This window comes from Trichechus manatus, unplaced genomic scaffold (genome assembly GCF_000243295.1).
Source record: "Trichechus manatus latirostris isolate Lorelei unplaced genomic scaffold, TriManLat1.0 scaffold00131, whole genome shotgun sequence".
Classification (NCBI taxonomy): Eukaryota; Metazoa; Chordata; class Mammalia; order Sirenia; family Trichechidae; genus Trichechus; species Trichechus manatus.
Window position 1 is genome coordinate 275,091 of NW_004444067.1, and position 12,057 is coordinate 287,147.

Consider the following 12,057-nt stretch of genomic DNA (forward strand, 5'->3'; position numbering starts at 1 on the left):
AGTACACATGTTGTTTTATGACATTGGTTAACAGCCCCACAACATATCAACCCTCTAACTTCACAACATTTTGTTTTTTGGTGAAAATACACATAGCCAAAGATACACCATTTCAAAAACTTCTACATGCACAGTTCAGTGACCTTGACTACGCTCTTCCAATTGGTGCTGTTATTCTCACTTAAGATGAAGTCTTACAGAACAAAATAGTTTCTCATTTAACAGTTACTACAAATGTTGCCCTATGACAATGGTTAACAATTTCACAACACATCAACAATATCCTTACTCAACCTTGGTTTCCCTATCACCAGCTTCCTTGTCCCCTTCTGCCTTCTGGCCCTTGTCACTGGACTCCTGTTCCTCGTTAGTCTCATTTGGTTTTACGGGGCTGTCCAGTCCCAGGCTGAACAGTGAACCAAAAGTGTGTTTCTTTTTGATTATACATGCATAGGAAATGTCTAGAAGGATACCCAGAAGTCGTTTAACAGAGGATACTCCGGGGAGTGGGGTCGAGTAGGGTGGCAGAGGAGGGGAGACTCTCGCTCATTCATACTCTTCTGCATTGTTGTAGTTTTGTTCAAGCACATCTTTTCTGATACAAGGAAAAAACACCCAATCTAAAAAGTAACTTAGTGAAAGGCAGTTTTCAGACAGTTGGACATGTTCTGATATTAGACAATATTAAGAAATATCATTTTGTTAGGTATGGTGATAATATTGTAATCATGCTTAAGAAAAGGTTCCTTACAGTTGGAGACACACACTAAAGTATTCATGTATGAAATGATATGATACCTGGGACTTGCTTTAAAATACTCCAACCAAAAGAAGAAGAAAAAAAAAGGAATCTAAAAGTGAGGTGGGCTATCTGAGGAAGTGGTGAATTCTTCATCCCTGAGTGGTCAAACAGTTAATGCCCTTAGCTGCTAACCGAAAGGTTGGTGGTTCAGGTCCACCCAGAGGTGCCTCAGAAGAAAGGCCTGGTGATGTACTTCTGAAAAATTAAGCCATTGAAAACCCTGTGGAGCCTAGTTCTACCCCGACACGCATTGGGTCGCCATGAGTCTGAATCAATTCAGCAGCAGCTGGGAAGAGGGGGCAGGGAGAAGTCTCTAAGCAGATGAGTTAAGGGATACTGTGAAAGGGATTTATGCCTCCCGTGATGGAAAGATTGGATTAGATGCACGGAGGTCTAGATTAGATGCTGAGATTCTGTGATTGGCCATTATGTTTTACCCTTTGGAAGTAGGAAAGGGGCCGCCGTGAGTTTCTGCAGGTTCCTCAAAGGCTGGGGTAGAACGGCCCTACTTCCCCACGCAAGCGTTCAGCTCTGCCCTGGACTTCCAGCCCGGCTTCCCAAGAGTGGTCCGCCGAGGCCCCTGGGAGAGCTTAGGTCCTGAAAGTGCAGGTTCAGCTGGAGGGCCAGTTGTGGTACGGACGAGAGGGAGATGTGGTGCGCTTTGTGAGTGACAACATGAATCCATTCTGAGCTGGCATCCACGCGGACTTCCAGCTTCTAACTCTTTTCTTTTTACTTGCTGAGTTGTGGTAATCAGCCAAGAAACTTTTTTATTCTACCCTCTGTTCCTGCTACAGGCCATCACCACAGAAGGGAAGTACTGGAAAAGCCGCATTGAGATTGTCATCAGGGAATACCACAAGTGGAGAACCTATTTCAAGAAAAGGGTATCCAGCGTTGGCTCCTAAAGAGCACATTCGGGAAGGCCCCGCAGGGGAGGGAAGGAATAGAGTCCCGTTCAGGGCACTAGCTCCCAGTGCCAGAGGCTTCAAGCTCCCCCGCGTGGGGCTGCGAAGTCAAGGAGAAGGCAGGGATCCAAGGCTCTGGCCTCAGCCTGAGCGCTAGGCCTGCCGCGGTCACATGGCCTTTGTTCTTGGTTTCCCCAGCTATGGACTGGGGCTGTTGATTCCACGCTGGCTAAGAATCTCCTATGTGCCAGGCACTGGCCTGGGGATAGCAGGGGCAGCCTCCCTCTCCTTTCTTGCCTCCCAGAGCTCCAGAAGATGTCCCGAGAGGTCCCTTGCTCCCTGGGAGGTGTGGCTGAGGGCCTGACCCCACCCAGGGCCTAAGGGGACGACCTCATCCCCTCTCCCTTCCCCGTAGCTACAGCAGCACAAGGATGAGGACCTGTCCAGCCTGGCACAGGTGGGTATGCTCCGGGGAAGCTGGAGCACCCCTCCCGGGAGCCTCCACTGACAACAGAGAGCCGTGAGCCCTGCAGTGGATGGGGGTGGGGGCACCTGGACTCCCCCTTAGGCTAGAGAAGGGGCCACCTCTCTCCTCACGGGAAGGCCTGGTGAGGGGCCCAGGACAGCCCAGTCCTCACCTTCTGGGTGGGCTGGACTGAACTCCTCTCCCCGCTCACCTCATTCCTCACAGTGCAGCCCCTTGCAGCATGGTCCCCAGCACCATGAGGCTGGGAATCCCAAGCTCTACGTTGCCTCTCTCACCTTTCCTCCCCTTCTGTGAGGTAGGATGATGACACGCTCTATTGGCACAAACATGGGGATGGATGGAAGACCCCGGTCCCCATGGAGGAGGACCCGCTGCTGGACACAGACATGCTCATGTCCGAGTTCAGCGACACCCTCTTCTCCACGCTGTCTTCACACCAGCCTGTGGCTTGGCCTAACCCACGGGAAATAGGTGACCGCCCCTGAGTCCTTTGAACTTGAAGACCTTGCTGCTCTTCCTTCCCCACCAGGCCCCCGGGCCAGGCTTCATTTCAGGCCCGGCTCTGGCCTGCTGCAGGTCACTGGCTTAGGGCAGGCGTGTGAGGAGGTGAAAGAGTGGACAGCCCTGTTTGACAGGAGGCTATGTGTCCTTGGTGGGGTGGGGGCTGCAGGGGAGCCTTGTCTGGGCAGCTGCCAGTCCCTCAGTGCCACTGTGAGAACAGACACCTGGGAATGGTCTGGATCAACATCGTAGTTCTGATGCTGCCCCCTAGCTGGGGGTGTGACTCACTAGAGAAATTGGGAGCTGTCCTGGGCATGGACTCTCGCCTGGGGGCGTGCGGTCTGAGAGCTGAGCCCTGAGGGAGGAGCCATCGAGCCAGGGGATCTCTGCTTAGCTGTTCACAGCTTCCTGGAGGTGTCCATTCCCTGATACCCCACTGACCTTTCTCTCCTGCCTTCTGAGGGGAGAATGGCCAGGAACCTGCAGAGGTAGACACCCCCACCAGTTCCCCTGGAAAGGATCTAGAACGTGAGCAGGGCCGGGAAGTTCTGTTCCGTCCTGTTTCTCTGTTCTACCGCATTGTCTGAGAAGGCAGAATGACACCTCTCTCCTGTCTGATTCCCACAGCACATCTGGGAAACGCAGACATGATCCAGCCGGGACTGATTCCTCTGCAGCCCAACCTGGACTTCGTGGACACGTTCGAGCCTTTTCAGGGTGAGCACTGGGACAGAGAGCACGGCCACTACCTGGATCTCCCTTTACCAGGATGAAGCAGATTGAGGCTTCCCTTTCAGAGAGAACTGGGTAGAATGGGCAGGGGGCAGACTGAGAATTTGGGAAAAGCTAAACCTTTCTTCCATCGTAGCTGCAAGGCCTGGGAAGTTTTTCTGGGACAGTATTCTCTAAGAAATCTGCGTTCTGTCGCTGAGCCTTAGGCTTGGCCCTGGGTGCGAGCAGTTCCCCGTCTAGGCAGCAGGGGGCACTCATGACACAGCCACCACACAGCGGTTTCCTGCACGAAAGAGCTGGCTGTAAGAGCGGGACTGAGAGTCTTCCAGAGCCCAGACTCGTTGCCAGCATGTGTGATTCCGACAAGGGCGCCTCTGCAGAGTTCTCTACGGCAGGGTGTGGCATTCTTCTGGGTCGGGCGGGGTCACTGCTTAGTCTGGACCTTGGGAATGATGGGCACAAGAAGCTCACAAGTCCCCCAACTTTGTCTTTCAGACCTCTTCTCCTCCAGCCGCTCCATGTTTGGCTCCATGCTGCCTACCCCCACCCCTGCCCCTGCACCCGATCCCATCCGCCTCCCTGCTCAGGTATGAGGCTCGTTCTCAGAGCTGTGCGCCAGGGCTCAGCTCAGGGCAGGACCGCACGGTCGTAATTAGCGCACTCGGGGTTGCCCCGTTGTGTACTGACTCATGTGTAATGTATGAAGAAGTTCCCCTAACCCTCTGAGAGTGCCCTTCGGTGTCTGTGACGTGGAAGCTCTTTCAGGAAGCACGTGTGCTTGCCCAGGGCTCCCCGTATCCCGTGTGCAGTTCTGTTGTGACCAGTTAAGATGGGATTAGCTAGACAGAAAACACAGACCATTCATAAAAAGAAGCTCTTATACTTCTTTCCCTTTTTGCTCAGCAATCAGCAGAAGCTTGTTCCCAGGCGCTAGGCCACAGGGCTGAGTGAGGCGTGGTTCCCCATCTGTAAGGCGCTCTGGGGCTGCACTCATATCCAGTGAGAGTCCACTAACCCAGCGCTGCCTTCTTCCATCTGGCTCTGGGGAGAGTGTCTTCTGGGGAGACTGGGATCGGAACAATTGATTTCTCGTGGCCTCTCCCATTGAGGAGGAGGTGACCTCTCTAAAAGTTGACACATGAAACTGTCCTGGGGACCCCATGAGGCAGCTGTGATCCAGGCTGCTTCTGTCCTGTAATGGAAGGTGGCAGAGGCCCTGGGGAGACCCTGCTGGGCTGGAGAAACCAGATAGGCCATGGAGCAGTTGCCGTCCGAGCTCGGTGCTAGTGTTGGTTCCTGATGGAAACTGGAGCCTGCAGATGCCCAGGGAAATGCAGATCTGTGCCCGAGATCAGTGTGATGAGGGGAGGCGGTTTCTTGTCCCTCTGTCCAGGGATTTGTCACGGCGTCCGGCACACATTGTTGGACTTGGTGGTGTATAGCGCCAGAAAGCGAAAGGGAATGTCTGACCCCAGCCTTTGTTCTCTCTTCTTCCTTCTCCTTTCTCAGGAGAACATCCTGCCAACTGCTACTCTCCCCACTGTGAGCCTCCAGGACAGCTTCATTGGCCCCACTGCCACTGCCTCTCTGGACCCCTCAGAGCAGCAGAGCTGTGACCACGGCCCCCGCACTGGGGACCCTTACGTCCAGCCCACAGACTTTGGCGCCTTGGATCCCCCGCTGAGCGTTCCCCAGCCCTTCCTTCCCATCTTCACCATGCCCTTACTCCCTCCTAGCCCTGCCCCTACACCTGCTTCACCCACATTACCACTAACTCCTGCTCCCGCCCTGAGTCCCCCAGCAACCCCCGCCTTCCTGCAGGCACAGAAGTTTGGAGTTAGCAAACCCCCCTCTGTCATCACCCACACGGCCTCTGCCACCCTCACTCATGACGCTTCCGCCACCACCTTCAGCCACAGCCAGGGCCTGGTGATCACCACGCATCCCCCCACCCCTTCAGCCTCATCCTGTGGCCTGGCGCTGTCTTCTGTCATCCAGCCACCAATGGTTGGACCCTGCCAACCCCATTTAACTTTCGTGCCCCCCAAACCTGTTTCCTTGACTGGGGGGAGGCCCAAGCATCCCCCCAAAATAGTGCCTGCTCCCAAACCAGAGCCTGTCTCCTTGGTGTTGAAGAACGCTTGCATCACCCCAGGTGAGTCAAGTGGAGCTGCAGCCGAGGATGATTGTTTTCCCAGGTCTTACAGACAGGGCAGGAAGCCATGTCCCCCACCCCCACACCCATGTTTCAGTGAAACACAAGTTTCATGAAATAATACAGATGTGTGGTCTCTTCTAGCTGATATCTTTTTTTTTTCTTTAAGTTGATCTCACCCACAGTTTGAAAACCCACGGTCCTGACCATCTCATTCCTGGGTCTGTAGTCTGTCCCCTTGAGGGACAAGTTGCAGAAGTGTTTTTGCCACCCTGGTGGCTTTGTCTTTCCCTGCGCTGAGGGCCAAGCGTCTCAGTGGCAGGAGGGGTCGTCTGTTCCTTCTGTTCCTGCTCAGTGGTAACTGGGGTGCAGGCTCTAGAGCCAGGCCGGCCACTGCATGGCCCGGGGCCCTCACCCTCCCCTGCTCTGTCAGCTGCCTTTCCAGGACAACCACAAGCAGTGATTATGACCTCAGGCCCTCTGAAGAGAGAAGGGATGTTGGCTTCCACCGTGTCCCAGTCAAATGTGGTCATCGCACCCGCCACCATTGCCAGGGTGAGAAGCACGGGCTTGCTTATTGTGGGGAGGGGCCGGGGCCCTAGGCAGACCCTCTCTGCCCTTGTAACATGACTGGTCTCCTGCCTTGCCACGTGCCTGCGGTCGGGTGACCATTCTCTTTGTGTCACTATAGGCACCTGGAGTCACAGAGTTCCACAGCAGCATCCTGGTGGCAGACCTTGGCCACACCCCTGGCAGCCAGCCTCCTATCTCCCGGCTCTTCTCCCCAGGCACCGTGCCAGACACCCTGGTGAAGGGCGAGCAGGGCCCAATGCATGGGGGTGGCCCCCAGCTTCCCAGTGCGGGTCCCAGTGAGTATTCACTCCAGTGGGATGGTGGGGCTCTGTCAGGAGCACAGGAGTGGCCCCCTTGGGCTGCGAGGTCCAGCGTGTGTGCAGTGGGCATCCCCCTGCCCCGGGCTGTGAGATCCAGCATGGGTGCAGTGGGTGTCCCCCCACCCCGGGCTATGAGGTCCAGCGTGGGTGCCCCCCGCCCCGCCCTGGGCTGTGAGGTCCAGCATGGGAGTCCTCAGGCTTGGGCTTGGTCCTCAGGATGGGGCAGTGAGATCTCAGGCCCTTGCTCAGCAGCGTCGGGATAGGCAGCAGTCGGACCAACTGAGGCAGGAGGGGAGCAGATGTGCTGGGTGTAGGCAGCTGGCGCCCTGGGGATAATACTCTTAAACTGCTTCAGAAGTGGCTGGCCCTGAGCTGCCAGTTCTCATCCCAGAAAGGAATTGAGGAGCAGCCGTGGCCCCTGAGGCCGCTAGCCTCTTCTCAGCACCGGCCTCACGGTGATCCGAGCACTTCACGTCTGCGGGCCCACTTTAGCATTGGCGAGGCGCTCAGGACAGGGCTGACTGCCCACCTGCCGTCTGGAGAGACAGCAGGGCCAGCTGGTGCCTTGGCATTGCTGCTCTGGAGCTCCACGCAAACCGTTGTCTTCCTTGTGTGTCAGGAAGGCCCGGTGAGGAAAGGTCTCCAACGTGAAAGGAGTGGACAGTGTGGGGACCTGCCCAAGCAGGGTTTCAGAGAGCAAGGCCTTCAGCATGGTCCCGAGGGAGAGGCTGGGCCACGCCGTGCCTCGTCCACGGAGCATCACACTGGTGCACTGTCACAGTTCTCTGTGATGCCGGCTGGAGGTCACTGGGGAAAATCCATGTGGTGGAGAGTGATGAACTGCAGGCCCTTTGCTGCAGTAAAATGGAATGGCTCCCAGAGGGAGCCACCACATCGCCCTAGGGTGTCCCTTACACAGATCCCAGGAATGGGAGCACGGCTGCCTCGGCCACAGGCCTTTCCGTCACGCTCTGTGTGGGTGAAAGGATGCCTTTGCTTTTCTAATGAGAAAACTTCAGAGGTGGGTGTGGTAAAAAGAAGAAGACATACACGTAGAATTTAAAGAATGAAAACACACCCATGTCCTTACTGCACAGGGTGACAGCCTTACAGACATACTGGCACGCAGGGTGCTGGAGGCAGCTTTCTAGGTGGCTGAGTCGGACGGGCTGAGCCCAGGCCACGCCTGCTCATCGTCTTGACACCTGGGGCAGCTGGGCACCGCATTTATCTAGGCCAGAGTGTATCTCTTTTTGCTTAGAGCCCCTTGGAGTTACAAGCAAGGTTCTGAGTCTTGGGACTTGTCAGGTTTCCCTGGTCTGTGAAGACTGCTGTTGGGGAAAGCCTTTCTGGCCCTGTTTGCCGCATACAGTTCCCGAGCTCTGTTCCCAAGATGAGTCTCCGGTCTTCTCAGGTCGCGAGTGCCCCAGCTCTGGGCAGGCCTCTCCATGTGCGTCTGAACAGAGCCCCAGCCCCCAGTCTCCCCAGAACAACTGCTCAGGGAAATCTCCTGCAGACCCCAAGAATGTGGCAGTGTTAAAGGTATCTGTCGGGGCTGGATTCCCTCGGGAGGGTGGGGAGGAGCCTTTGGGTCAGCTGTACCCTCACTAGGGAACTGCTGGAAAGCACACCCACAGAGCAGCCGGCTGCACCGGTCTGGGGCGCATTAGGCATATTGGGGGTTGCTGCTTTAATCTCAGGATTACATCAGCCTTTCGATTACCCGCCCACTAGCTGGCCTCCCCACAATCTGCCCAGTGGGAGTGCTGGGCATGTCGGAGACCTCTGCATGGGCTCGAGCCCAGAGCCAAAAACAGGGCCAGGAGATGGGAGATTGGACATTCAGTCCAAAAGCGCACTCAGCACATTTATCTGATGGCCGCTTACCGGTTTGCTCCTTGCACTTGGCAGCGATGGTGTCCCAGCGTTTCCTGTCTTGCCCCATCGTGTCTCCTAGTGGGAGCAGCCAAGCTCTTGGTCACCTCCCTCCCTCCACACCCCTCTGTAGCCTGGCCTGGTGGGCGCCCCTGGGTCATAACCTGCCCCAAGGCCTCGCATGGGGTTGGGACGTGCTCAGGACTGGGCCTGGTGTATGGCCAGCCAGCCTGACCCGTGTCAAGAGTGACAGCCTTTTCCCCAACAGAACCGGCAGATGAAGCACATTTCAGCCGAGCAGAAGAGGCGCTTCAACATCAAGATCGGCTTTGACACCCTGAATAGTCTGATTTCTAATAATTCCAAGCTGGTAAGCTGACTGAGTGTGTAGGGGTGGCTGGGGAGCTGGCCGGAACCGCCTTCTGCGCTGTGCTGAGCTGCTGCTAGTGCCGGGGAACCCAGGCTCCCTTGGGGTGCTGCCCCTGACCCGCCTGCCCCCCACCGCAGACCAGCCACGCCATCACCCTGCAGAAGACAGTGGAGTACATCACCAAGCTGCAGCAGGAGAGGAGCCAGCTGCAGGAGGAGGCCCGGCGGCTGCGGGAGGAGATCGAGGCGCTCAATGCCACCATCATGTGAGGCTGTGGGTGGTGCCAGGCCAGGCAGGCGAGGGTTCTCCTCTCCTCCACACTGCAGCCCCAGGCGGCCGGCCCGACAAGGCACCAGCCACCGGGCCCTGATTTGCCCCCAGCTGCTCCAAAGTGTGCCCCTTGTTGTTTCAGCTCCTGCCAGCAGCTGCTCCCTGCCACCGGTGTCCCTGTCACCCGACGCCAGTTCGATCACATGAAAGACATGTTTGACGAATACGTGAAGAGCCGCACCCTGCAGAATTGGAAGTTCTGGATTGTATCTTTGGTTTTCTTGGTTCCCCCACCCCCAGCCAGTGCAGTGAAAAAGCAGGCACTGACCCTCTCTTCTCTTGAGAAAGGTTATCTGTAGACGGGTGTGTTGTGTCCCCGAGCTTCTTCCTGTCTCAGAGGAGAGAGTGAGCCTGGCCTGCGGTGTGGGGTGGGGCTGTTGTCCGCCACTGAGTCAGGGTTGGGGCTTCCTGGGCGCCTTGCAGGAAGGTCTGGGAGACAGAACGGGTCCTTGAGAAGTAAACAGAGTGCTCAGCCACTTCAGAGCAGCAACGTGGGAAGGGGAAGGGACCCCAAGAGCCGGCAGCAGGCTCAGTGATCCTGGCAGCACCAGGAGGGTACGCACCACCCCGCTGGGGCAGACGGGACACCAAGAAGGGTGGAGCTTCACTGTTTGGTCCTGGGCCCTTACCGTTCACACAGCTGCTGCAGCTGGCATGAGTCAGATGCATCTTGGTAAAATGGCTGCAGAGTGGGGACTGTGGGCATGGTCCCGGGTCAGGGTGAGGCACTGAGGAGATGGGCCTCGTGCCTTCTCTGAGCCCGTTTTCTCAGGGGATTGGGAGACATGCTGAGTATGATCAAGAGCTGCCACGTTTAACACGAGACCGGCATTGTCTAGACAGGCACCCGCCTCCATCTCTGCCTGCGGTGTTCCTGCCATGCTCACATCACGTACGACGACCCATTCCCGACTCAAGGACCCACCCCATCCCCGTTCCCTGCCTGCTCGGGGGTTACGACCGGTCAGATGCAAACAGCCAGTGTGAGGATGCTGTTACCTTGGCTAGAGCACTCTCTCGCCCTCTCGTTTTCTTAATTCTCTGTGGACAATTATTGGCCAGTCCCGAGGGAAACCAGTAACAGGGAGACTGGCTCATGACTGGAATTTGTTACACGTCCTGGGCCTCCCTCACACAGACCTTTTCTTTAACGAAGTGTCGTGCAGTTCAGTATCATCATCAAGCCACTGTTTGAGTCCTTCAAGGGGATGGTGTCCACCAGCAGCCTGGAGGAGCTCCACCGGACGGCACTGTTCTGGCTTGACCAGCGCTGCTCCCTGCCCATCCTCAGGCCAAGTGAGTGCGGCAGGGCCGGAGTGGGGGACCTAACAAACCTTGGGTGCCAATCCTGGAGGCCCTTAGCTGAGGGCAGGACCTAAGAAAACCGAGACCACCCCTGTAAGGAGCCCCATGAACAATGCCCAGGGCCCGAGAACGGCACCAGTCAGGTGGCCCTGAGCCAGAAAGGCCACTTGGAGAAGCGGGAAGCAGGTCTCCGAGGTCCTCACCTTGGCTTCCTACAGTCAGGGTGTGTGTCACTCTGACCAAACGCAGCCTCTGTTTATTGAGCACCTGCTATTTGCCAGGCCCTGGATCAGGTGCTTTCCAGTATGTTTTCTTGTTTAACTCTTGTAATAACTTACAGAGCTATTTTCATATGTTAAGCCTATACCAGTTGCCATGGAGTCAGTTCCAACTCATGGCAGCCCCATGTGTGTCAGAGTAGAACTTTGTTCCATAGGGCTTTCAGTGGCTGATTTTTCAGCAGTAGGTCACCAGGCTTTTCTTCTGAGGCACCTCCAGGTGGAACTTGAATCTCCAGCCTTTTGGTTAGCAGCCAAGTGAATTAACCATTTGCACCACCCAGGGATCCAGATTAAGGCTATCGAAACTTAAAACAAGTGGAGCAAAGCCTGTGGCAAGCAGGAACAATTTAGGGTTCTTCACCTGTCTACAGTTCCCACTAGAGTTTTGGAGTATCCTAAAGGCAGAAAGATGTGAGTGCCCAGGCGTCAGCGTAGGCCTTCCATCTCTCCTTCCTTCAGTCCAGCTCAGTGGTTCCCACACTGCAGTGCAGAAAAGTCACCACATGGGGTGTGTACGCAGGACACATACAAGACCCTGGGCTCGCAGGGCGGCATGTGCTCATCTCCCGGCTCACCCCCACTCCTGTCTTGCAGTGGTGCTGAACACCCTCCGCCGCCTGAGTACCACCACCTCCATTCTGACAGACCCAGCCCAGCTGCCAGAGCAGGCGTCTGAGGCCGTCACCAGAATTGGCAAGAGAATGGGCGAGTCTTAGCGCTTAGCTGGCATGCAGCTGCATGAGATTCCATGGAGACCCTTGCCTTTGGAGAGGGGGCCGCGCCCCCAGCCGCTCCTGACGCAGAGCCTCAGGGCCCCCTCCCACCCTGATGGTCCCCTGGGCCGCCCCAAATACCACGCTCAGGTCCACAGCAGGTTTGGGTCCTGCTAACAGCAGTAGCCCAGGTCTGGGCGCCCTCTGCTGTGAATTCTCTCACTCAGTGACCTCAGTCCCTTGCCCTCAGGGAGCCCGGACAAAGGGACACGCCTGCTGTCTCTAGTCCTGTCCGGCCGGTGGTTTGCCAGGGGGAGGCCCATGCAGCCACGAATGGAATATCTGGATGGGAGAAGACAGCCTGCTCTTCAGGATAGGTGACGCTGAGGGCACTTCCCAGCTCCGTCTGAGCTGCAGTTCTCCCCTCCTGCTCAGTGGTGGGTCCCGCTGAGGCAGTGGTCGGAGGCTGATCCTTATAGGGAGAGCTGGCCTTGAGTTCAGGCTCAGGCATGGTGGGCTGCCAGGGGTGTGCCTTCTTCAGAGACCGTGGAGCACCAGAGCACAGTGTGGGTGTGAATGCACGGGGGCGGGATGGAAGCAGGAGCAGCAGGGCTATGCTCTGGCCTGGACACTGAGTGGTGAGCCAATCTACCGGAGTCTGCTTCCTTTGCCACTGCGTGCGCATAGCCTTGCTGACTTGGGAAC

The 12,057-nt window shown here is 56.6% G+C and overlaps 1 protein-coding gene across 1 annotated transcript in view; it reads left to right on the forward strand.

Moving 5' to 3' along the window:
• Positions 1 to 11,374, forward strand: part of MLXIP (MLX interacting protein) — a 63,108-nt gene extending 51,734 nt beyond the window's left edge. The window contains exons 4-17 of the mRNA XM_023739190.1: positions 1,600 to 1,689; positions 2,126 to 2,167; positions 2,497 to 2,668; positions 3,326 to 3,415; positions 3,926 to 4,017; positions 4,940 to 5,585; positions 6,019 to 6,140; positions 6,277 to 6,454; positions 7,893 to 8,020; positions 8,607 to 8,723; positions 8,861 to 8,988; positions 9,136 to 9,259; positions 10,220 to 10,349; positions 11,234 to 11,374. Of these exons, the coding sequence (XP_023594958.1) occupies positions 1,600 to 1,689; positions 2,126 to 2,167; positions 2,497 to 2,668; positions 3,326 to 3,415; positions 3,926 to 4,017; positions 4,940 to 5,585; positions 6,019 to 6,140; positions 6,277 to 6,454; positions 7,893 to 8,020; positions 8,607 to 8,723; positions 8,861 to 8,988; positions 9,136 to 9,259; positions 10,220 to 10,349; positions 11,234 to 11,355 (2,181 nt within the window). The 3' untranslated portion in view covers positions 11,356 to 11,374. The remainder of the gene's footprint in view (positions 1 to 1,599; positions 1,690 to 2,125; positions 2,168 to 2,496; positions 2,669 to 3,325; positions 3,416 to 3,925; positions 4,018 to 4,939; positions 5,586 to 6,018; positions 6,141 to 6,276; positions 6,455 to 7,892; positions 8,021 to 8,606; positions 8,724 to 8,860; positions 8,989 to 9,135; positions 9,260 to 10,219; positions 10,350 to 11,233) is intronic.
• Positions 11,375 to 12,057: the final 683 nt, after the last annotated feature.